Below are 22,637 nucleotides of genomic sequence, written 5' to 3'. Positions count from 1 at the left end.
GGCTGAAACTAGATGTTCTTTAAGGTCCCTTCCAACCCAGACTATTCTATGACTCTGTGAATCCTGGAATCCAGTCCCCTGAATGTGACAAGAAACCTATTCAGTGGTGAAAGACAACTGATGATGAGAGGTTCTAAATACATTAGCAAAAAAATACATCTCTATTTCTGCTCAGAGGTTTTTAGGCGTTGTAATGATGTTCAGGAGGAACACAGTTTAAGGCCCTTGTGAAATATGGCATAGATGAGTACATTATTCTACTTGCATGTAATAGTTGAAAATTTTCTTCTTGCTGTAAAGTAAGTCTGCCAAAATACTTGTTCAGTTCTCAGAAAGACAGGAAATGTGTGCACCCCCTAGCAGAAGGGATGTCTTCAAGAGGAATACCATGTCACTTGCTTTGTTCCTGAAAAGATTTGGGAATTCAGGAAACCACGAGCAGCAGTGGAGAGCTAATCCTGTGCTGCCAGTTGAAATCAGATCAAAAGTTCCTATCTCTTTCTTCTCAGTTAAAGCCAAGTCAGGACTTCTTCTGGTTTCAGATTGTTGAAGGAGGTTGAGCATCACCTTAATTCCTTCTACAGTCTCTTTCCTCTAGTATAGAGAGTTTTAGAAAGCTGCTAACTGGCCACTTAAAACTCAGATAAGTATGCTATGAAAAGGAGCAATATCTCAGTGAGGCTAATGGTGAGGTTTTTGTCATTGAATTAGCCAGATAAATAATTCAGTGTACCTGAGGAGATCTAGAAGATGATGAGCTCTGAAGTAGGTATTAAAAAACAAAGTACTGAATTCTAATTAAAATTCATGCTTATGGCAGTTTTCTCGTACAGAAGGTAGGGTTTTCTTCCTAGCCCTGGTTTTAATCAACTGAGCCTAATGCAACTAAATGATTCTATAAGAATTTGCTTCATATGTAATGGTACAATACAGCTGGAGAAATGAGCTGTTGGGAATCTCGTGAAATGCAAAGCCCTGCACCTGGGGAGGAACAATGCCAGGCACAAATGTATGCTGAGAAATGCTTCTTTATCCTGAGGAATGCTGAGCACTGGAGCAGGGTGCCCAGAGAGGCGTGGAGTCTCCATCCTTGAGATATTCAAAAGCTGTCCAGGCATAGTTTTCAACAGTCAGCTTTTGGTAGCCTGGCTTGAACAGGATGGTTGGACCACAAAAACCCCAGAGGTTCCTGCCAACCTCAGCCATTCTGGGATAATGCCTCTGGATAGCAAATTAGGCAAAGATGACCTAGAAACAAATACATTCTGACAGCAATCAATACTTTTTCATACATAGAGTCAGAGCCTTTGGAGCAGCAAAGTAAGTAATAGGAGCAGTGCAACTCTGAATGCAAATAGAGTAGCGGTGTGTAAGCCTGTGACACTCAACAGCAGTGCCCAGGTTCTGGCTGCCTATGCTGAACAGATCCTATACATCGGATCTGTTGTTGCAACAAGCTGGATCGGCTAGTTGGCATAAGGTAAAAATGTCCTAACGCTGAATCCTGCCATCTGGGAGTAAATCAGTACAGGAGAAAATAGCCATATGTTATAAGTAATAATGTGTCCAACAAGTAAATGGTGTGTATTTATGTTAAGGTATGTGCCTGTCTTTTCTAAATATTCTTGTGAGCATCTGAAAGTGCGCAAGTCTGAATGCACATACTGCATAAAAACCTTCCTACATGAAAGGAATCATACACAGGTTTCTCCCTGGTATTGAATGGAGATGTTTCTAGCCTCCCAGGTCCTGAACTGGCAATTCAGAGCAGTTTGATTGCCTGCTTGATTGTTTGTGAGATAACGGTGAGATTGGCAGTGACAGGGTAATTTACTGAAGATTGCAATGTCAGACTATATCCAAAGGGGCTTGCGAGCATCAAGATGTGATTCGCATGACTGACAGGACGCTGAGAGATTGATATGCCAATTGAAAGTTCATGGTGCCATCAGAAGTGCTCGGTTGCAGCATCCCATAATCTGCTGCCTGATGAGGTCATTACAGACATAACATATGCTCACCTCTGATAACTGGTATAGCAAAAATATGGTGCAGCTTGAACAGGTAAATGTAAATTTATCAAAGGTAGTAATTTATATGCTGTGTTTTGCTTCTGTTATTTCTAATGTGTTGGTAGGATTCTCTTCACTGGTGGTCATATGAATGAAAGAACTGAGCAGACTGAACAGTGGTCAGCTTAAAGTTCATGGCTGTAGAGGTGTCACAAACTGAGAAACAAAGCAGATGTGGAGCAAAAGTTCTCAGAGCTTAATAGGAAAACTGCCTTGAGTTATAATCTGAAGCTAATGGTGCCCTTAGAATAAGTGGGTGGAAAAAGGACTGTAGCAAGAACGAAAATTCCTACCACCACATTGGAAAGGATTTCAAGATGAATGCAGCTTTTAATGTGAACAGGCAACTGACCTTACAGCAAGGTATAGCTCTTGCAACCAGGTAGTTTGTGTGACCTAAATTTCCTCAGAGGGCTGAATGAAACATTGTCAGGAAACCTTGGCAATTTTGTTTTTAAATCAGAAACAGTAATTTCAGGCACACACAGGCCATTGGAAATACCAGGCTGATTCAAAAATAAGAAACCTTTTTATAGGTTTGGGTTTTTCTTTTGCTGTTTTTGTTTTTCCAGTTACTGCTGTGTAGAGTGGTGCTGGTCTGTTGTGCATTTGAAAAGCTTTAGAGTACATGAATCATGATCATACTCTGAAGTAATTTTGTCAGCTAACCTACTGGAATGTTCTCTCTTGTGCATAGTATTCAGTAGGTTCCCAGGCCGTATTTGTACTCAAAAATCAGATTAATATGTCTTGGGGAGTCTGAAAGTTTACAGACCTAAGTAGATGGCAGATTAGACGCCTGATTCTTGCCGGAGTAGATGAATAAATGTTTCTGAATTGTTAGAGGGTAATATTTTAAAGTAAATGGATATTAATCTCTAAATTACAGTAGAGCTCCATTGAGAGAACATATTTCAGTTAAATGATAATACCAGTGGAAAGTATGATGCTAGAAGTGGTTACGGTATGTGCTAAAAATAGTCAGTTGTGATTTATCTCAGTGTACAGATCAGTCTCCCCACTGAGGATTCCATTTTAATTTCTGGTGTTGAAATTCTAATTTTTCTTAAAAATACTTCCTAAGACATATTCTTGATGGACAACCTAACATGTAATGCGATGACTGAACCCACCAGCTCTGTGAGTGATCCTTCCTTACTAAAGCATGCAAACAAGTTCTGAATCAGATATTTGTGGGAGGTGGGAGTTCCAGCAGCACTTCTCTATTGCCAAAATGGGTACAATGTAGTTTGTATCTTACTTGGGTAATGATAACTTACTCTCTCACTCCTGTCTCCTTCCCTCATCTCCCTAGACTGAACAAATGAAATTAAGCAACATAATTCTCAAGAATCTTAAAGCCCAGCAAGGAAATCTAAAACCTTTGTAAAACAAACAGTTGGAAAGGTTTAAAAAAACCCAGCAAACACAACCAAACAGATAAAAACCTAACCAAAAAAATCCTGAACTCCTGCCACTGTTCTTTTTTTCCCAATTTCAACCCTTAAGAGATTTCTTTGGGATTAATTCTCACCTAACACTGGTTTGAATTAGTTGTAGCAGTAATGGTGTTTAACCAGTGTTCTTGGGACAGTCTCAACCTCGTTGGTTCAATCACCAGTTTTATGGCATAGGGATGTTATGGAGAGTAAGCATTAAGGTTTTTCCAGTTCCTTAAGATGTCCATTAGATGTTATTGCTTGATAGCACTGTGCAGCTGGCTGACTGCAGATGACTCTTACCTTTCAGATGGCTTGGTTGACTGCCTGGACCCAGACTGCTGCCTCCAGTCTACTTGTCAAAATAGCCTGCTGTGCCGTGGTTCACGTGATCCCCTTGACATCATACAACAGAGCCATTCTGGTTCCCCAGCTGTGAAGTCATTCTATGATCGGATCAAGCTTTTAGTGGGGAAGGACAGCACTCACATCATCCCAGGAGAAAATCCCTTCAACAGCAGGTAGCAGCTATAAAATATGATGCTGTGTCTGTGCAGTTGCATTGTTTGGGAAAATTCCTCCCAGAGACTTTATTCATGTTTAAACATGAGATGCTGCTTTCAGATGCTTCATGTGTTTGCATCTGACGCATCATTCCCACTGAGGGCACGGTCTTGCAATTTGTGATGTGACCTTTATTTTATAGCACTGAGTTTTATTAGCATTTTAACATATTGGCATTTTAACATATTGGAAACCCCTAGAAGAAGATTCCTTCCACTAGGTAGGAGCTTCTGAGGTTTATATTTTATGAAGACTGCAATCTAGAACAAGGGAAAATGCAAACTAGTTTCCAGTTAGAAAGAGATTGCATTTTATTTACTGCCCTTAACACAAGTTTCAATAATGGAATAACATTTCAAATTATTTTAAAGATGCATTAACTTAGGGGTTATTTGACTATGTATTCCATATATAAGTCTGTTTTACTTGCATCATCAATGCATCTCACTAGGTTTTCATTTTATTCTTTGTTTTCTTTTCCTGTGTTTGTTCTTATTATTAATTGTATATTTATAATGACTGTAAAAGCCAGCACATCATTAATTGATGTTTGATGCCATTGTATGCTTCAAGAAAAGGGGTGTTCCTATTTATCAATATTATTTAATATATCTCCATGGAAAGATGCTAAGAAGTTGATGAATATGTTAATTATGTTCATATTGCCAAGGTTAAAACTGGAGAAATAACTTCATTTGAGATAGTGCCCAAAAGATTGGACTTCATTACAGGAAACGCTTTTTTCAGTCAGGATTTCATTATAGGCTCACTAGGTGAGGCAGAGCAAGCCACTAAATATTTGTCTGTAAAATGAGGATCATAACATTTCTGGATGCACCAGGCAGGTCCCCATTGTATGTTCAAATGATTTCCATATTCTATCAGAAAATCCCTGTTGGATCCTACTTTATGTAATATAGATTTTATTCTATGCTATAAAATGCTCTATGCATGCACACATGGAGTTTGGCAAAATAATAGAAAATTGTTAAATTGTTCTGGTTTCATCTAATTTGTTGTGATTTTTTTTTTCTCATCAGCTCTGTAAAAATAAGATGGGAGAATTGTTGCAATTTTTTGCAGTGTTGCATGAGAAAGAAAACAAGGCGGGAGTGAAGCTTATTCATGAGCTGAGCAATTGTTCAAAAAGGAATCCAGGCTACAGTATAAAAGGCATCTAGTCCATAGGCTGGTTGGTGCCTGCTGCTCTCTATGTGTTATGATCAGCAAAATTTCCTGGAATGAAGAGGAGCAGGCAGTTTCCTGCGCCATAGTGTATGTAACGAGTGCTTGAGCCACTGCCTCATTAAGCCACCCAGAATGAAAATGAGTGTTCCCTGTATCTGTATTGCACTATCATCTGGAATGTTTAGTTGTGTTACTAACATGATCCAACACTTCATTCCTACATCTTGAAGTATTGTACAAAAGCAGGTGATTCTCATTCCAGATTTCTAGAGGAGTATTGTGACATGCAGATGTTCTTGTGCCACCCAAGAAATACTAGAAACTGTATTAGAAATAATCAAGCGGTGTAGGTATAGATAGAGGTTGAAGTCTTCTAAACAGTAAGAATTAGAGCCCTAGACTAAGTGGGAGCTGGGTACTTCAATCCTGAGGCTCTTTGAAAAAATCTCATTCCAAATTTTAGCTTTATGTTAAGTATCTTTTCTAGGGTTCCTGGTGGTAGGAGAGTTTTAGTTCTGTTTTATTCATCTGAAGTGTGTCGTGTGTTTTAACACATCTTTGCAAATGGCATATTAATGACATTTTTAAATTGGCCTTAACCTCTAAGTCATGAAGGTGCTTTTGAGAGATCTACAGCTCAGCTGTTATTTTTGGTACCAATTTTAGGCAAATCTAATACAAAGTGTCAAATTGAAGGTTTTAAAACTAAGATTTTTGACTTTGTAAAAGCACTGCAGGGTTAGACTCCAAGTTTCACGTTTATTGAAGCTGCCACAGTCTCAAGAATAGCTAACAGAACAGATAATGCCTTCTCTTGTTTCTTAGCTCAACCTCTCATTCAAACTGGGACAAAATAGTGGTTATGATTTTTTCCAAGTACTAGCATAAGAAAAAGAAAGTTATTTCCTACTCTGCTAAAGCAGTAAATAGCAAAATACATTGATTGCAAAAAATCACCTATTTTGTAAATTCTGAAGATTTTTGAAAGATTGCAAAATGGAAATTGTCCTCTCTGTGACTATCAGTTAACATAGTCCTTCTTATAAATCCAGATTTTAGCTACAAATTTTCCTATCTATTATGTCCCACATGCTGGTGTTTTAGGAATGAAAAGTATTAGCCACAATGCTCTTATTCAAATTATTTCCTGAAATATGAAAACTAAAGGTAGAAAAAATTGTCATGAACATTATTAGTTTTCTTCTACAATATGATGATTTCTTCCTTAATCTGCTTTCTCTACTATTCCCTTATAGAAGCTCTAGTGACTATCTTCCTACAACTGTTTCTGTATGTTTGTAACACAAAATAATTCAAGCAAAATGAATAATGCCATCTTGGTCAGCTTCTATTAAATTCCATATTCTGTTACAAAATGTTGATTTTGCAAATTAGAATTTGACCTGGAGGGTAGAGTAAGGGTTGAAAGTTCTGAAACCAAAGTAACAGAAATGGTTAATTTTCATTAACTAGTTTCTTTTATGTAATAGTGAAGAACATATTATACCTTGTTTGGAATAAAAATGGGAGGAAGTGATGGTTAAATAGCCAGTTAATGCAGCTAGAAATTTACATCAAGTACCTTGAACATCTCGGAGTTAATAGAAGAGACCTGAAAGCGATCCCTGATATTACTAGTGCAAATAGATGTGCTCTGATGCCATCTGCTTACAGCCATCCCAGAACTCAACTGCATTGCACCAGGTTTCAGGCAAGCAGCTCAGTTTGATCTCCGTGTCCTGCAGTGCAGGTTGGGTGTCAGGATGCTGGATATCGGGATGCTGGGTGTCAGAGTGCTATGCTTGTTGGCGTGCTTGGAGCCTGCAAAGCTTTAGGGGCAGCTCCAGTCCCTCCAGCACAGTCAGTTCAGAAACAGGGCTTTTCTGCCTCATTTTTGATCCCATAGATTATGGGTTACAGCAGGATTTAACTCTCTCCCTGTTTCCCCAGATTGCTTTCTCCTTTTTTCATGTTTCCCGTATAGAAAAGGAAGCCATCTACAAGGAGATGTACATCTACAAGGATGTCTTTTCCATCTCCCTTTGACCACGCAGCTTTTCCCACTCACCAATCTGCTTCTCTCAGAGTACAGGGAATGTGGAAGGGAAAGAGCTGGGGCATGGAGACTCCTCTCCATCTGAGAGAGAAGAGGGGCAGGAACAGACTGGTCGTGCAGGAGAGCAGTGCAGCAGGGAGCAGTGGGACTTGCTGCTTCCAGTGCTCAGAGGCTGAGGAGGCAACCAGGCGGGCAGCAGCAGCGATTTCTGCTTACTGTGTTCTTAGCTGCAGCAGAGCACTCTCAAAAGAGAACAAACTGACTGTGGCTTGTATGTGAATGACCCCTCTTCTTCTCCCTTAGGTTAAGCAAAGGTGCTTAACCTGTTGGCTAAGAAAACTCTGGCCTTAAAGTCCTTTCACCTGCTGACAATGTGAAAAGCAAAGGTTGCAGATCAGGACCAAATGCAGTGTACAAACATCAGTCACACCCTAAGATGAGTGAATATGAATCTCAATTTGGAAAACTGGTTGTATAAAAGAGGTATGACATTACTCTGTATTTGCCTAGTGTATGAGGCATCCACAGACACTCTATTGTACCCAGGGAGGTTTTTGAGAAGTGCCCAAGTATCGTTTCAGTGGGACTTCAAGGTCACAGTTCTGACATTGCTGAATATGAGATTGTTTTCTGCTCTGCAAAGCCTCCTTAGACAGTGAAACAAAGCCTCGTTAGACAAGGAAGGCACCAACTCCCATTCTGTATACACAGACCTCACTGCATAGGTCAGCAGTATAAATATAAGTATATAGATGACGCTGGGCCAACATCTTCAGTATCTTCTAAAAATCTTTGATTTAGAGTAAATGAGGCACAAATGTTCCAATACTCAGTTTATAAACAATGTAACTTTTGTAACTAACTTTAATACCTTTAATTATCTTTCTTCTTCAGTCTTGTGTCTCTCATAAGAGGCCAAGTGGTGACTACAGATGGAACGCCTCTAGTTGGGGTCAACGTGTCATTTGTCAAGTATCCAAAGTATGGCTATACCATCACTCGTCAGGATGGCACGTGAGTTTGCTTGCTTCATTGTGTCTCTATTTCAGATGTAGTGTCTTTGCTGATTAACAGATGGTATGATCTAATGGAACCATGTGGTACCCTGCATCGCATTCCTCCCAGGGCAAAGAGCTATTAAGTAAACACAAAAGTAATTTTTCACATGGCACTGAACGCTAACTGCGAGTAGATATGCAAGGGCTGACTTCTGATAATGACGTCTTAGCAGGCACACTCCTTTCCAATAACTCTGTATCTATGAAAACATTTGTGGACTACAGTAATATCCAGCTGAGACCAAAATACTGCATTTTAAAATGCAAGGCAGGCAAACACTGCTAGGGAAAAAAAAGTATCATTATAGAAGAGTATGTTCTGTTAAGAGTTCCCTTCTGACTCTCTTCCCTTTTGAAGATCCGCTATCTTTTGAGCTTCTTCAGGGTAGAATGTAATCAAAAGATTCTAATTGAATATATTTAGACAATTTCCTGCTGTGCAAAAAAGTGCTTTTTCCCCCTTGTATCAGCTGATTTGAAATGCACACAAATTCAGATAAACACAAATCAGAGTGTCGTGGTTTATCTAGTTTCCTGGCTATGGTAACTAAACCAGTTTCTCTGTGACACGTGCATTGTAAACATTTGCCATTTTATCTTCATCTTGCGTACAAACAATTGAATTGAAATAATTAATAGGAGTCAAATGAACTATAGGGAGTGTTTAATTTCCATTTTTCCCAGAATATTATTCTGTTATAATAAAATCATACTGTACTTGACTTCAGTGGTTTCATGCTACAGTAAATGCTGAGCTGAACTGTATTTAAATCTGAATAGGTTATTTGAATCAAGGGGTAATTTGTCATGTTGCCAGCATTTACATGAAACAACTGATATCTACTTCTGTTGTCAGAACAACCTGGAAGTATTTTACTCAGGCCAGATTTCAAAATGCCTGGGCAGCTGCATATTACTGCTCTGATTATGTAGGGAAGTGGGAGTAAATGCCTCATCTCTCTGAAAACTGATAGATCAGTTGTCCTGGGCACAGGAATTGTTATCTGACTTGTAGAACACGATCAGCAAAGCTTTTCATTACTATTCTCTTACTGCCACATGTCCCATTCTGTGCTTAATGGACAGCATCTCTTAGAAAAGGGATAATTCAGTGCCCAGCACCATATGAACTTGGCTTCTCTGCTGATTTTATATATAAAGGTAACTTGTAGTAATAAATGGGGTGATTTGTTTGTTGGGTATTTTTTATTTGCTTAATGCAGAGTTTATAATATATAGGAAAAAGGTTTGTCCAGGTAACTTCAAATCATTTCTTGTTTCGGCTGGATTTCAGTTGTTCAGTGGCCAGAGGTTCACTTGCCATTATTGATAATTTGAAGCATAATACTGAAAAAGTACTGTTGTGGTTTAAGCCCAGCCACCAGCTCAGACCCGTGCAGCCACTCTGGTGGGATGGGGGAGAGAATCAGACGGTTAAAAGTGAGAAAACTCATGGGTTGAGATAAGAACAGTTTAATAATTGAAATAAAATCTAATAATAACGGTAATATAATAGTGCTAATAATTGTAATGAAAGGAAAGTAACAAAAAGAGATAACTAAAACCCAAGAAACACAAGTGATGCAAGTGCAAAGCAGCTGCCGACCCCACGCCCACGGATGCCCAGCCAGTCCCCAAGCAGTGGCCTGGCCAAGCCTTCCCCGCAGTTTGTCTGCTGAGCAGGATGTCCTATGGCACAGGATATCCCTTGGGTCAGCTGTCCCAGCTGTGTTCCCTCCACGCACCCTCAGCGTCCTTGCTGGCAGGTCACTACGAGAAGCTGAAGAGTCCTTGACTTAGTGTAAGCAGTGCTCAGCAGCAACTAAAACATCCCTCTGTGATCAACATTATTCTTGGCCTTAAGCAAAAACACAGCACTGTGCCAGCCACTAGGGGTAAAACTAACTCTATCCCAGCCAAAGCCAGGACATACACCTATTGCTGTAGGTATACCAATATACCTATTTCATTAGCCAGGAATTCTGTTACAGGAATTATTCAGTCTTGTCACTTCTAAAGCCCACATTTTTCTAGGTTTGACTTGGTGGCAAATGGTGGAGCATCCCTAACCTTGCACTTTGAACGGGCTCCATTTATGAGTCAGGAAAGGACAGTATGGTTGCCATGGAATAGTTTCTATGCCATGGACACGCTTGCCATGAAGACAGAGGAGAACTCCATTCCCAGCTGTGATCTAAGTGGTTTTGTCCGTCCTGACCCACTCATCATTTCATCACCACTTTCAACTTTCTTCAGTGATGCTCCAAGCCGGAATCCCATTGTACCAGAAACCCAGGTAAGAACAGTGTGAGTGAAAAGAATGTGGAAATCAGTGGTCATGTGCTAGTACTGAACTGAGCGCTTACTGCAGAGGCACCATTTGTCCCCTGGAATTGCTGTAGCAAATGCCTCTAGAGAGCTGCATTCATTTTGACAGATACCAGGTTTTCCAATGAGGTCTGCAGGAGATTTCCTAGGTTTATGTCACCCAGACACGTTTATCTTTGACTACCGTGCACCTTCTTGTTATCAAACAATATATCAGGTACATCTCCGTAATTATGCAAAGTGTGTGGTGCTAACTACAGCTGTTCAGGACAAAGTAAAACTCTACCAATACTGTTGTTTCACTACTTTAGTTAGTCTTTATACTGTTAGTGAAAGCTACTGGTTCCTATGACTTTATTTCTTATGTTCCCCTTAAATATAACTTGCAGTAAAAGTACTTGTACTTATTTGCACTTGTGCCAGCAGTGGGCTCTTAAAAAGTGTACACAGATGCCGAAGAGTTATTTCTCCAGAAATGTCAGTTGAGGATAGTCATTCCCAGTAGCAGAAAGTCATAAGTTCATAAGAATATGCAAAGGGACATTACTTCAAAAAAATAACAAAACACTAATGTGAAATGTTTGATCTTTTTCCTATTCAGGTTCTTCATGAAGAAATTGAGATCCCTGGCTCTAGCATAAAGCTCAGCTACCTGAGTTCCCGTACTGCTGGATACAAATCCTTACTTAAGATCACCATGACTCAGTCACTTGTGCCACTGAATCTAATCAAAGTTCATTTGATGGTAGCAGTAGAAGGGCATTTGTTTCAAAAATCATTTCAGGCATCTCCCAACTTGGCATATACATTTATCTGGGACAAAACAGATGCGTATGGTCAGAAGGTTTATGGGTTGTCAGATGCTGTAGGTAAGTCAGCCTATTCAAGCTCCAAAACTTTTCAAGTAACACCTGTAATTCCCAGTAAGAAAACTGCAAAGACTTCTTATGGAGAAGCAAATACAGACTAAACATTTCTTGTCTTCCTGACACAATTTATCTTTGTATTATGTTTCTTTTACACATTAAAGATCACATTCAGAGGGTCTAAACTCCATCAACATGCCTGTGTTTCCTGATCGGTAGCTGACTTAGAAGGTTTAGACCAGACATGGGAAAAACTGGCCACAGGAACTTAGGTGAAACCTAGTCCATCACTATGTGTTTATTTTCTTTCAGTTAACAAATGAACATCCTGCTGGGCTGGCTAGCATTCTTCAGTGCATTTGGGTTTTCATGCATGCTGTTATTATAGCCTCTTGTGGTGTAATACATTTGAAATGAAAACGGTCCTTTTCTAATGCTGTTCAGGCTTTAGTTCACTTGGTTCTAGTGGGTGGGGGGAAAAGAGTGATCATCATAATATTTTGAGTTTTCATTTTCATATCAGAACCCTTTTGATACAGCAGTGCTAAAAATGGGCATCAGAGCTGTGCCAGTGTGAAAAGAAAAACTGATTTAAAACTGATATCTTTTCTATATTTTCTAAAATCTTCTTTGCTGTAGCTTTTCTTACATTGTTGCATAGAATATTACTTTCCTGAGTAATACTTGCAGTGCCTGTGTGCTTAAAAGCACCCAAACTTTTCACTGCTCCTTGGTATATGGTCTGTAAGGTGAATGCACTAAATAAATCCTGTGAACACTTAGCAAATGAAGACTTTGATCTCATCCTGTGATCTGATAGAATAATTTTATGATATTTTAAACCCCGTATTTCTCACTCTCACCAAACTCTCACTTCTCACTGCCAGCTATTCAAAGAGAAGTGATCAGATCCCTGCAGAGTACATGTGAATGAAGTTTCAAATTTGTGTCTAGTCAAAGATCTGAATTTAATATTGTAGAATAAAAAAGAGGAATATAATCCCTCCATCTTGAGGGGCTGGGGAGCTGGAATGCTGAATGATTTGAATGTGCTCTGGACATTTAATTCAGTGTTTGTTCAGCAAGTATATTAGATTTTATTTTATTTCAGTTTCTGTGGGGTTTGAATATGAGACTTGCCCCAGTCTCATTTTATGGGAGAAGAGGACAGCACTGCTGCAAGGATTTGAACTAGATCCTTCAAATTTAGGAGGATGGTCTTTGGATAAACATCATGTACTTAATGTCAAGAGTGGTGAGTTAGTTAATTCCATGTTTTCTGTGCTGTATGAAGTTTTGTGAACCCTTTTTATTTGCATTATATTTACACTTAAAAAAGCAGTTTCTCCAGTGTTTTTGTTCTGCCTGTGGCTCAGGAAGGCATGGCACATGTTTCAGTTGTCAGAAGGTTTTTGTAGACTTTCAACAAATTTTTTACTGTTCTGCACAGCAAGTCCTTTATTCTCTAATCTGTTGTTCATTTATTCCCTTGTAATGTCCTTCTGTCTTCCTTACCTATTTTTCTGATAACCACCCCCAATCCTGGTTCCATTTGACCTTTTTCCCTCTAATCTGAGATGGGGCTTAGAGGGAGAGCGAGTCCGTGATGAGATACTGACTCTCATTTGTCCTTCTCCTTTGTCACCTGTTTGGTTTTTCCTCCCTTTTCTTCGTCTTTACATATCCTAAGCTGAATGTTCCTGGTCTTCATATTTTACTTGAAATACCTTAGGGAGCTGAATGCTTAGCATATATTTCATTTGATCCCTGTGAAGTGTTTTCTGCAGCCTTCCTGCTGATCCCAGCATTAACCAATTGCAAAGGATATTGTTACTCAAGAAACCTAAAATAGTATTCAGAATAGGCAAGATTTTGCACACACTTCAGGTGTTGTGCAGCAGTCAGATGCTGTAGAGATAGTCACTTGAATAGTGCATGATATTCACTGTTGTCACCAGCAGGGACCCAGTTACATTAGCATCATACAACTGCATTTCCAAGAGAACATGAGGCTAAAATTTTTTGGTTAGGTTTCTGCAGTCTTTGATGGCATTGAAAATGGTCACTGGCAGAGGATCCACTCCCTTCAGGGAGCAGGGGTCTGCTCTTTGAACAAATATTTTGAGAAGAAACCCCATCTTGAAGGCATTTCTTGAAGCCTACTAAGGATCCTTACCACTAGCTTCCCTTGTTGATCTTTAGCAGCCCTTCCAGTTTGATCTTTCTCTTCTTTTTCCATTTGCTGTGCTTTCATTTTCTTTTGTGCCTCCATTTCTCACTTCTCATTTTGCATGAAAAAAGTGTGAAAGACTGAAAGGTGGAACGAGAACAGTAAGGTTGGCATGAAATTACAGACAAAATGTAGCATAGGAAACTGGAGTGAGAGGATCCAGGGACACAAACAAGGAACACATCCACTGTTTGCCTTCTCACTTCCCAGTTAGTAAGACAATCTAAACCATTGTGACAGGCCAGAGAATTGTATGGCAGTGTTTTCTTTCATAATGAATACCAAAAGACTCTGGGTTTAGGTTTGGGGCTGTGGTTGTGTATGTGTGTGGGTTTTAACATAGCATCTTCATTAAACCTTTATTTTCACTATCGGAAAGCCCTTCCACTCTTTTTGCATCATTGAAGGAGCAAATGCTGCAGTCATTTCAGTGTACAGTCCTTAACAGCAGCTGTTGAAAAGAGAACTACCTGAAGTCCCCTGCAGTGAATGACAGTAATAACCACTTCTTCTCCTCTTTGTTATTAGGTATATTGCACAAAGGCAATGGAGAAAATCAGTTTCTAACTCAGCAGCCAGCTGTGATAACCAGCATTATGGGGAATGGGCGCCGAAGAAGCATATCCTGTCCCAGCTGCAATGGTCTGGCAGAAGGAAATAAGCTTTTGGCCCCTGTAGCACTGGCAGTGGGTATTGATGGAAGTCTCTTTGTTGGAGATTTTAATTATATTCGTCGTATCTTCCCATCCAGGAATGTTACTAGTATATTGGAGCTGAGGTAAGGTGTTAACCTTATTGCTTCATTTCTGTAGCCTGTGCTCAAACCAGCCTTTGCCATTACTTTTTATAATTTTGTAAAACATTGTCACTTTCAACCTATTTAAATTCCAGTGGAGAAATGGGGCACAGAAATGCATAGTTCAAAGTCTGTAGTTTATCAGAGCAATAACTATAGAGAAGTTAGAGGAAAGGACAAACCGGCTTGTGCAAAAAGGACAAACCATGTTCTTTCTTGTTGGTGATCATTTGATACAATCTCCCCTCCATACTATGCATCGTTTAGTTTTGTTTGAAAACTGCAGAATTGACTGCCCTTAGGTATTGAGCCACAGAGATAAGCAAATTCAAACAGATTTACAAGGTTAGCAGGAAGGTATTCCTGTCAATGGTTTTGGCAGCCACTTTCCCACTGCTTTCCCATGCTTGTGAGTCTATTCTGTATTCTGTACATTGACTAGTGCAGTTAAGATTTACATACAGAGTCACTTTCATCATCAGAACTCCTTTTAAGATTGTACCTCTGTCCCCTCCATCCTGCGCCCCCTCCCCAGCATTAAGATTTGGTCACTTATTAGGGAAGGCATGAGCACAGAGTGTACCACTTCACCCATTTCTGTTCCATCGCCTTTCTTCATTCGTATAGGAGAGGCAAGAGCTACTGCTTCAAACTGTAACTCATGTAACTGGACCTTATAGTTACAGCATATTGAGTATTTACAGAAAAATGAGAAAAAAGATAGCTTATATTGGCTGTTTCTGATACTTCTGCAGCCCACTCAGGCAATAGAATTAATTCTCTTGTAAATTGCATATTGCTGCAAAGTCCATAGAGTGAATTTAGGTCATTAGCCTTTTTTTAATGATATGGCCATAGCCAGTTCCTCTCTTCCACTGTACTTTTAGTTTTTAATTAGTGGGAGAAAGTGCAAAATGATTGGACAGTGAGAGAATAGGAGGCCTAGCTCTATTCTACACCTCTCTTCCATTCTTGTCATTCTGTTGATGTCACTATTGTGAATTCTGATTTTATACCACAAAAGAGTCCCAATTCAGGCCAGTAGTACCCTGAAATCACTCTCTGACACCCACCTCATACACCATCAGGCTGCCTCATTAGATTTGAAACTCCAAAAAGTCATAGATCATGGCGTGCTTTCTGCTGGCAGCTCAGTATAAACCACAGGAGGGAGCTGGTATGGATGTGCGACCTGTTATAAATATTTATTTCAACTTACATTGTAGCTCTGCATTATAAGGTATATAATGCTGATTTTTTGTGTTTCTAATTTGTTCAGTTTGGTTTAGCTTTCCAGTAAATAGGATCACAGCTTTATAGGTGAAGAGAAACAGTTTCAAATTTGAATACTTAATGTAAGGCATTTACATGCACCTCACTTGCTAATATCAGACAGAGAGTTTCCCAGCCCACCTGATACTTAAAAATGTTGTCTCCAAGTTTACAACAAACAGTTATTAGTCTGACTGCTTTGCCCAAGAGAACTTGGGCTTTTTAGCATGTGTGAGGGAAAATGAGAACATCTGTAAAAAAACAGAAGATGGACTTCTTAATCTTCTTTTGTCCACTTTCTCTCTACTTTTAGGAAGGTCTGCTTTCCATAGCTTTTGTTGCAGCTATTAGCAATGAACAATAAAGCCATTGCATTTTGAGTGCTATTGGACAGCTGCAAATAGCTTGACACACAGATTTTTAGGATTTGCAGTGATATCTTTTGTCACCTGATCCTCTAAAGGGAGTTAAGGTCCCTTCCAGCAAACATCATCTGTAGCAGCAGTTGTGATTCTGTGGTAAACTTAAAATCTGTGTAAGTTACATGCGTAAGAGGTTGACGATTTGAGCTAAATAAGAATGAGACCAGCCTTCAGCTAGTATGAAGTAGCTTGAATAACATTGCAAATAAGATGTTCATAAGTATTAAAAACCAAATACACACTATTTAGATTTCCCAATGGATGAAATTTTGGTTTTACATAAGCCAGTATAAATCTTGAGTAACTTTGTAAGTCAGAACATCCCAGTGTGCGTATTTGCTTCGCACTGTCCTTTATGAAGATGCCTGCTCTGAGTGGCTAATAGGAATTTTGACTCAGGAGTGTTGCATGTCACGCTTCACACTGGTATTGCAAGTTTGGGGCTGTGCATTGAGTACTGCAGCTCGAGAGTTTTCATGCACCTCTTTGTTTCATTCCTTGGATGTTTCTAAATGGAAATGACTTAGACACAGTGAAACACTGTAGTGTGGGGAATGTATTAATTTACTTCTGGGAAGTAAAGGACACTTTTTCTTTGACTTCGTGTCTAGGTGGTAAACTAGGGATCCTTTAATGCTATTTATCGCCCATTGTACAGTATCTTACTGCTCACTTAGAAGGGTTGTGGTTTTTTACCCTCAGGTTTGCTTTGATAGGCTTAAATAGATACCAAGTAGCATCCAAACTTGCTTTAAGCAATTATTCTAGGAACTGGGAGGAAAGGACAGTATATTCTGTAGTAGAAATTTGTTTAGAAATAGCTTGTTGAAAAACTATTTTGATGAAAGAGGTTGCCTCCAACTAGCAGATGATAGCCTGAGCCCAGTGCTTCTCTCTCCCCTGTTCTGTAATCAGAAAAGTGCCAGTTTTTCTAGCTCCTAGCCCACAAGATACACATATTTCCATGTGAGAAACTCTTTCAGTGGTCTAGAAAGTGTCCTGTAAAATATACGGGGGGGTGGAGGTTGGGGGCAGAGAACCAGCTTGCAACTCTATAGCTCCCAGTCGCTTTTCATCCATAACCCAAGCAAAGGCTAGTGCTGAAAAGAGATATCTTCTCCTGTGTCCTTTTGTAAAATAAAACAAATACTATGTTTGCTTTACCATCTATTCTTCAGCTAACTGTTTGTTCTTTTTTCTTCTGTTCCCTTTCTATAAAGAAATAAAGAGTTTAAACATAGGTAAGACACGAGCTCTTTCCCATATAATTTGATATGGTTTGTTTGCTTCATTGTGTTTGCTTTTTGTGTTGTGCTTCTTGTGTAATGTTATGTTCTTCATGTACCATATATAGAAACATTTTTATGTGCTAATTGTGTGTTATGAATATGATAAGCGTTAGCAATTATGAAATGTAGTCAAAAAGCAACCAAATAAGTTCTGACGGTAATTAGAAATTTCTAGTAGAATGCCAGTATAATGAACCCCAAGCTAACTTCTCTATAAGCACTTCTCCCTGCTGTCTATAATTGGTCTAAATGGTTGAGGTAAACTGCCACAGCGGTTTTACAAATGCCAGAAAGGTTCACAAAAGCACTAATGACTGCAGATAGGTCAAAAACTCATTTTCTGGTCATTAATGATTTTCTGAACCCTCTGTCCTTTTTCATAATTTAGTTTCTATTTTCTTTCATCAAATACGTTTAACAGTCAGTCAACCTGTGGGGCTGGTTGTATGCAACCACTAGATGCAGTTGCTGTAAGATGCAGGGGGAAGGCAGAACCTACCCGGATGTTAGGAGAGGAGATTTTCATTGTCTCACCTGAGCACTAGGGCTTCTGATGACAGCAGCATAGGAAACGCTTGTTCATCTTCCGGGACAGGGAGGATGTTCACCCTGGAGACTATCAAGGGCAAGAACAAGAAAGTATTCCACAGTGTCCTGTGCATCACCGTTTTAAAACCATACTTTCCATTTCTGTGACACAATTAGATACAAGAGATGGTCCAGGTTAAACATTATAATTTCCACTTTACAGTATACTTTGGTATAGCAAGTATAAATTTTCACTAAATTTTCCTCTCTGGATGAATTAATTCATAATTTGCTGATGATTTTTGGTGATGCTGAGGCTCCTCGTTTGCACTAACTCAGCTTAGTTATTTTTTTAGATGCTTAGAGATTTGCTCTGGGCACTTCTCTTTCTGGTTGGATTGAAAGAAAAGCTGTCATTGGGTTGTGAATTTGATGCACATTTGAGAAGAAAAGGGAGGACAAGCTAATCCTGCTTGTGCCACGTGCTGTCAAGCACTGGGCTCCCTCCCAGAACAGAGCAAGGCTGCCCAGTGGTATCTGCTGCAGTCACTGTGGAGGGCAAGAGGCAGAGCCATTATTGGCAGAAACCTCTGAGCAATACTGAAGGTTATGGGAAATCTTTTAAAACCAGGTACATTCATTGGCTTCCTGTAATTTGAATAAAAGATTCCAGTGGCACGGAGAGAAGAGAGGCAGAGGTCTGTGGTTGCTCAGATGCTGGTTTGATAAATGTTTACTTCTCATTTAAAATACATCGCTCTTTGAGGTAATAATCTCCCAGTTTCTTTGGGGACATGGTGAGTGCACGTCACCTTCCACCAGTTGTTTGCTGCTAAAGTCTCTCAAATATTTTATGTGGAGAGCCATAGAATCCCAGACTGGTTTGTGTTGGAAGGGACCTTAAAATCATCCAGTTCCAATTCCCTGCCACGGGCAGGGACACCTTCCACTAGAGCAGGTTGCTCCAAGCCAGGGATGGAGCATGCTGTCACTATCTGTTCCCTTACCAAGCCCAGGAAAGAGCAAAGGGGTATGCAGCAGATCTGCAGCTCCAGTGAGTTGCTCCCTGGTCTGGAACAAAAGCTCATGACTGACTCCCTGAGGGAGATTCTAGGGGAGAAAGGCAGGGTGAGCTCCGTGGACACACCAATGACTGAAAGAGGAGAGGGACATAACCCAATGTTCTGCCATTGCTCTTTACCCTGACTTACACCTTACCCCATCCTGGTAGCAGTGGGCCGTGCCTGAAGCTAGCTGTGGGCAGAGGGAAGCAGGGTGTGCTCACTCAGGAAGGCAGCACAAGCTGGCAAAATCATGTCTGAAGAGACACTTCCAGTGTGGCTCATGTCAGGAGCAGCGCGGCTCCCGCAGGCACTGCTGCCACAGCTCCCACCTATGGGACCGGCAGCTGTGTCTGCACCTAGTTCATACCTGCCCCGGGCCTCCCCATCCAGCCAGGGTGGGTGCCTGTGTTTCAGCAGGGCCAGGCAAAGGGCACTCAAGGCTGAAGCCCAGAGCCTGCAGGTACAGCAGTTCCTTGTTGGCTCATCCGCTGCTGTTGCAAAGCCTCTAGCTGAGCTTGGCTGTATTTGTGAAGTGCTGCACAACACCAGTGTCCTAGCAGGGTTTGTTCGGCGTAAGGAGAGAGCGTGGGGAAGAAGAGGTCAGAATTTCTGTTCAAGGACAAACGTGCAGGTGTTTGAATGGCACAGGTACTTGAGAGACTGCAGAAACCTTGTGAGTGCAAAGAAATATCTTGTTAGGCAACAAAGAAAACTGAGCTTTGGGAGGGAGAAGAAGGATGTAGTAAGGGCCTAGTGAAGAGGTGCAGTCTGCTGCTGAAGATAAGCAGAAGAACTTGGGGAATAAAGAGATTGTGCTCTAATCGCAAGCATGTCACTAGTCTCCCTGCATAACTTTGTCTACACCACTTAACCTCTCTGTGCCTCAGTTTCCTCCTCTGTAAAATGGGTGTAATACCCATCTTTTTCAAGTACTTTGAGATCCATGCATGAAATGAACCTGCCAAGTATTTTTTTGTTTGTTGTATTTTTTCATCTCTAATTTCTACACTCCTAGACTTCAGCAGATGGTACTACCTCTGCCGACTGAATGCTGATCAAACCAATCTCCTTCCTCCTTTCTACAGCTTTAGAACTGTTATTGACCTAAAATCATGTCATGCCAAAGGCTGGCATAGAGGAAAATAACTGTAGAAAGTGATATTTTTGGACCTCATTTTTGGACTCGTAATCTGATCATGACCACATGAACGCAGTTGTCTTTGTGGTGCTGATAAATCCACCTGCCGAAAGTGGCCTTATGATATTTTCAGCCAGTCTGATCTTGAAATGGCTTATGTCCATCATAACTTACCTCTGTGTATCCTCACTCTTGGAGATGGGTGCTTTTGTCACATGAAGCTAGGAGTGTGGATATTTGGAGGCAAATATCTCTGGTTACTGGTAAGTAACCTTCATTTTTTTTTTCTTCTTGTCTTCATTTGTCTTCTATGCTTTCAAACCACCATTGATCTTATTTACACTCATCCATAGGCACCAAAGGCTGCAAAATTCACATCATGCTTAAAATCCAACTAAATTGAGTTAAACTAGCCAGGCAAGACTTTGAAAATATTTCTGCACTGCAGTTGTGTGTGTGTGAATGTATATATATGGCAAAGATTGACATTTCTCAATTTGCAGAAGATTTGCTAAAGTAGTTCCAAAACGTGACGAGCTGTCAAAACCCCATATATTTCAGAAGAGAGGTAGCTTTCCATATGAGCGCCCCTTCTAATCACAAACTGAGGACCAGTTTTTCAATAACAGAAGGTTTGGAGTTAAAGTCAGACACTTGGGGTCTCTGGTTTGAGCTATATAATCAACTTCATCTGCCGTAAATGAGATTCTTGATAAGAATGAATGAGAACAAATTTGCTTTAGGAATAAATTTGTTATGCCTCTGCCTCCTATTTATACAAGACCTCACAAATCTTGTGGCGTAATATAAGTGACTCAGAAGCTGATTTTATGATCTTGCTCCCATGACTTCTGCTTTCAAGAGAAGTTAAACAAGGTGGCTGGGAGGGGGGCAGCAGGTAGAGGTAAGCTAAAGAGAATTGACATGGAGCAGACCTAAAGGACAGAAGAGATCAAGAGGCAAGTCTGCTGTGCAGCTTTGGCTTATTGGGCTCTGCTGTGCCAGGTTTGGTGTAGGAGGATAAATGAGATTTGAAATAGCAATCCTTTAGCAACACTGACCAGGCCCTAATCACATTAGAGCCGCAGATGGTAGTCCCTCAGACCCCACCTCAGTGTGAAGGTGTCAGACTTTCTTTCCAGATCTCTCTGTGCCTGATGAGTATCCAAGTTCTGAAGCCTGTGAAGTTTCTAGACTGCTCAGCTCTTTCTGTTCTATGCTTTCTTTTTCTCTAAAGCAACAATCCTGCTCATAAATACTATCTGGCCGTGGACCCTGTTTCAGGCTCACTATATGTATCGGACACCAATAGTCGACGGATATACAGAGTCAAGTCTCTCTCTGGCACGAAAGACCTAGCTGGTAACTCTGAAGTGGTGGCAGGGACTGGAGAGCAATGCCTGCCCTTTGACGAAGCCAGATGCGGGGATGGAGGGAAGGCAGTGGACGCAACCCTCATGAGCCCTCGAGGTAAAGTAGGAAAAGAAGCTGGAGAAAATGACTGTGTGGGACTGGGCTGGGTGTGGAAATAATTATCTGGCAATTAAATCACTCCTTGCTTGGTAGTTTTTATTCTGGGCTTTAATTACAGTGGATTGGCAAGTGTTCGTGCTTTGTTTAGTTAAAGCAAACTTTATTATCCCAACAGTGAATGCTGCGAAAGGAGAACAGAACACAAATTAGCAGGGTATCGCTCACTCCAAGAAGCAAGCATGTAAACTGGGGAACAAATCACTGCTTGAGATAGTCTTTGGGGAGAAAAACTGCCTGCTGCGGCTTTTCATCTGAGTTTCTAGTCTGTGCGTTTGCTTTTTCTTCAGAGGCAGAGGAAACATAACAGGATTTTTGCCCTTTCCAGTGTCTAATTTTTAACAGAAAGTTTTCAAGATGACAGAAATTTGGGCATTTGTTACTAGGATTTTTTTTTCCCTATTGTTTCATGTTAATTGTAAGGATGAATTGATCAGGTGTATTGCCAGGTGCTGAAAACTTTTTTTTGTTTTATTTCAATGGTTGAAAATAACTAGATGATTGTAAAAGCAAATAAGAATGAAAGGTCCTATTTCTTTGTAGAGGTAATAGTTTCAGTTAATATATACAGCGCGTATTAACAGGACAGAGCTGTTTCCATGTTTGAAGGTAAGCCTCTATGTAGAAGTTGAGAAGATAAAACTGTACCTGCTCTCACTGCCCAACAGGATGAGCACTGCAACCATTTGAAGACAGAATTTTTAGATCAATATTTTATTTTCAGCCTACAAAACGGACAAGGCAGCGCACCAAATCAAAGCAGGAAAGGCAAGAGAGAAAAAGCTTGCCCTCCTTCA

At 40.3% G+C, this 22,637-nt stretch overlaps 1 protein-coding gene across 5 annotated transcripts in view; it reads left to right on the top strand.

Annotated features, from left to right (window-relative positions):
• The window catches only part of TENM2 (teneurin transmembrane protein 2), a gene marked incomplete at both ends in the record, with an annotated part of 540,785 nt that overhangs the window by 495,329 nt on the left and 22,819 nt on the right, over positions 1–22,637 (top strand). For 4 of the 5 annotated variants that reach the window (XM_080627345.1, XM_080627344.1, XM_080627343.1 and 1 more), the window contains 8 exons: positions 3,822–4,032; positions 8,214–8,333; positions 10,412–10,673; positions 11,307–11,574; positions 12,683–12,826; positions 14,330–14,579; positions 17,512–17,532; positions 21,548–21,780. In XM_080627345.1, coding sequence (XP_080483471.1) covers positions 3,822–4,032; positions 8,214–8,333; positions 10,412–10,673; positions 11,307–11,574; positions 12,683–12,826; positions 14,330–14,579; positions 17,512–17,532; positions 21,548–21,780 — 1,509 coding nt within the window. The remainder of the gene's footprint in view (positions 1–3,821; positions 4,033–8,213; positions 8,334–10,411; positions 10,674–11,306; positions 11,575–12,682; positions 12,827–14,329; positions 14,580–17,511; positions 17,533–21,547; positions 21,781–22,637) is intronic. The other variant, XM_080627346.1, reaches the window with a different exon arrangement.

This window comes from Psittacula echo (genome assembly GCF_963264785.1).
Source record: "Psittacula echo genome assembly, chromosome: 11".
NCBI classification, from domain to species: domain Eukaryota; kingdom Metazoa; phylum Chordata; class Aves; order Psittaciformes; family Psittacidae; genus Psittacula; species Psittacula echo.
The sequence above is the reverse complement of the archived record's forward strand: the minus strand, read 5'-3'. Positions and strand labels throughout refer to the sequence as shown.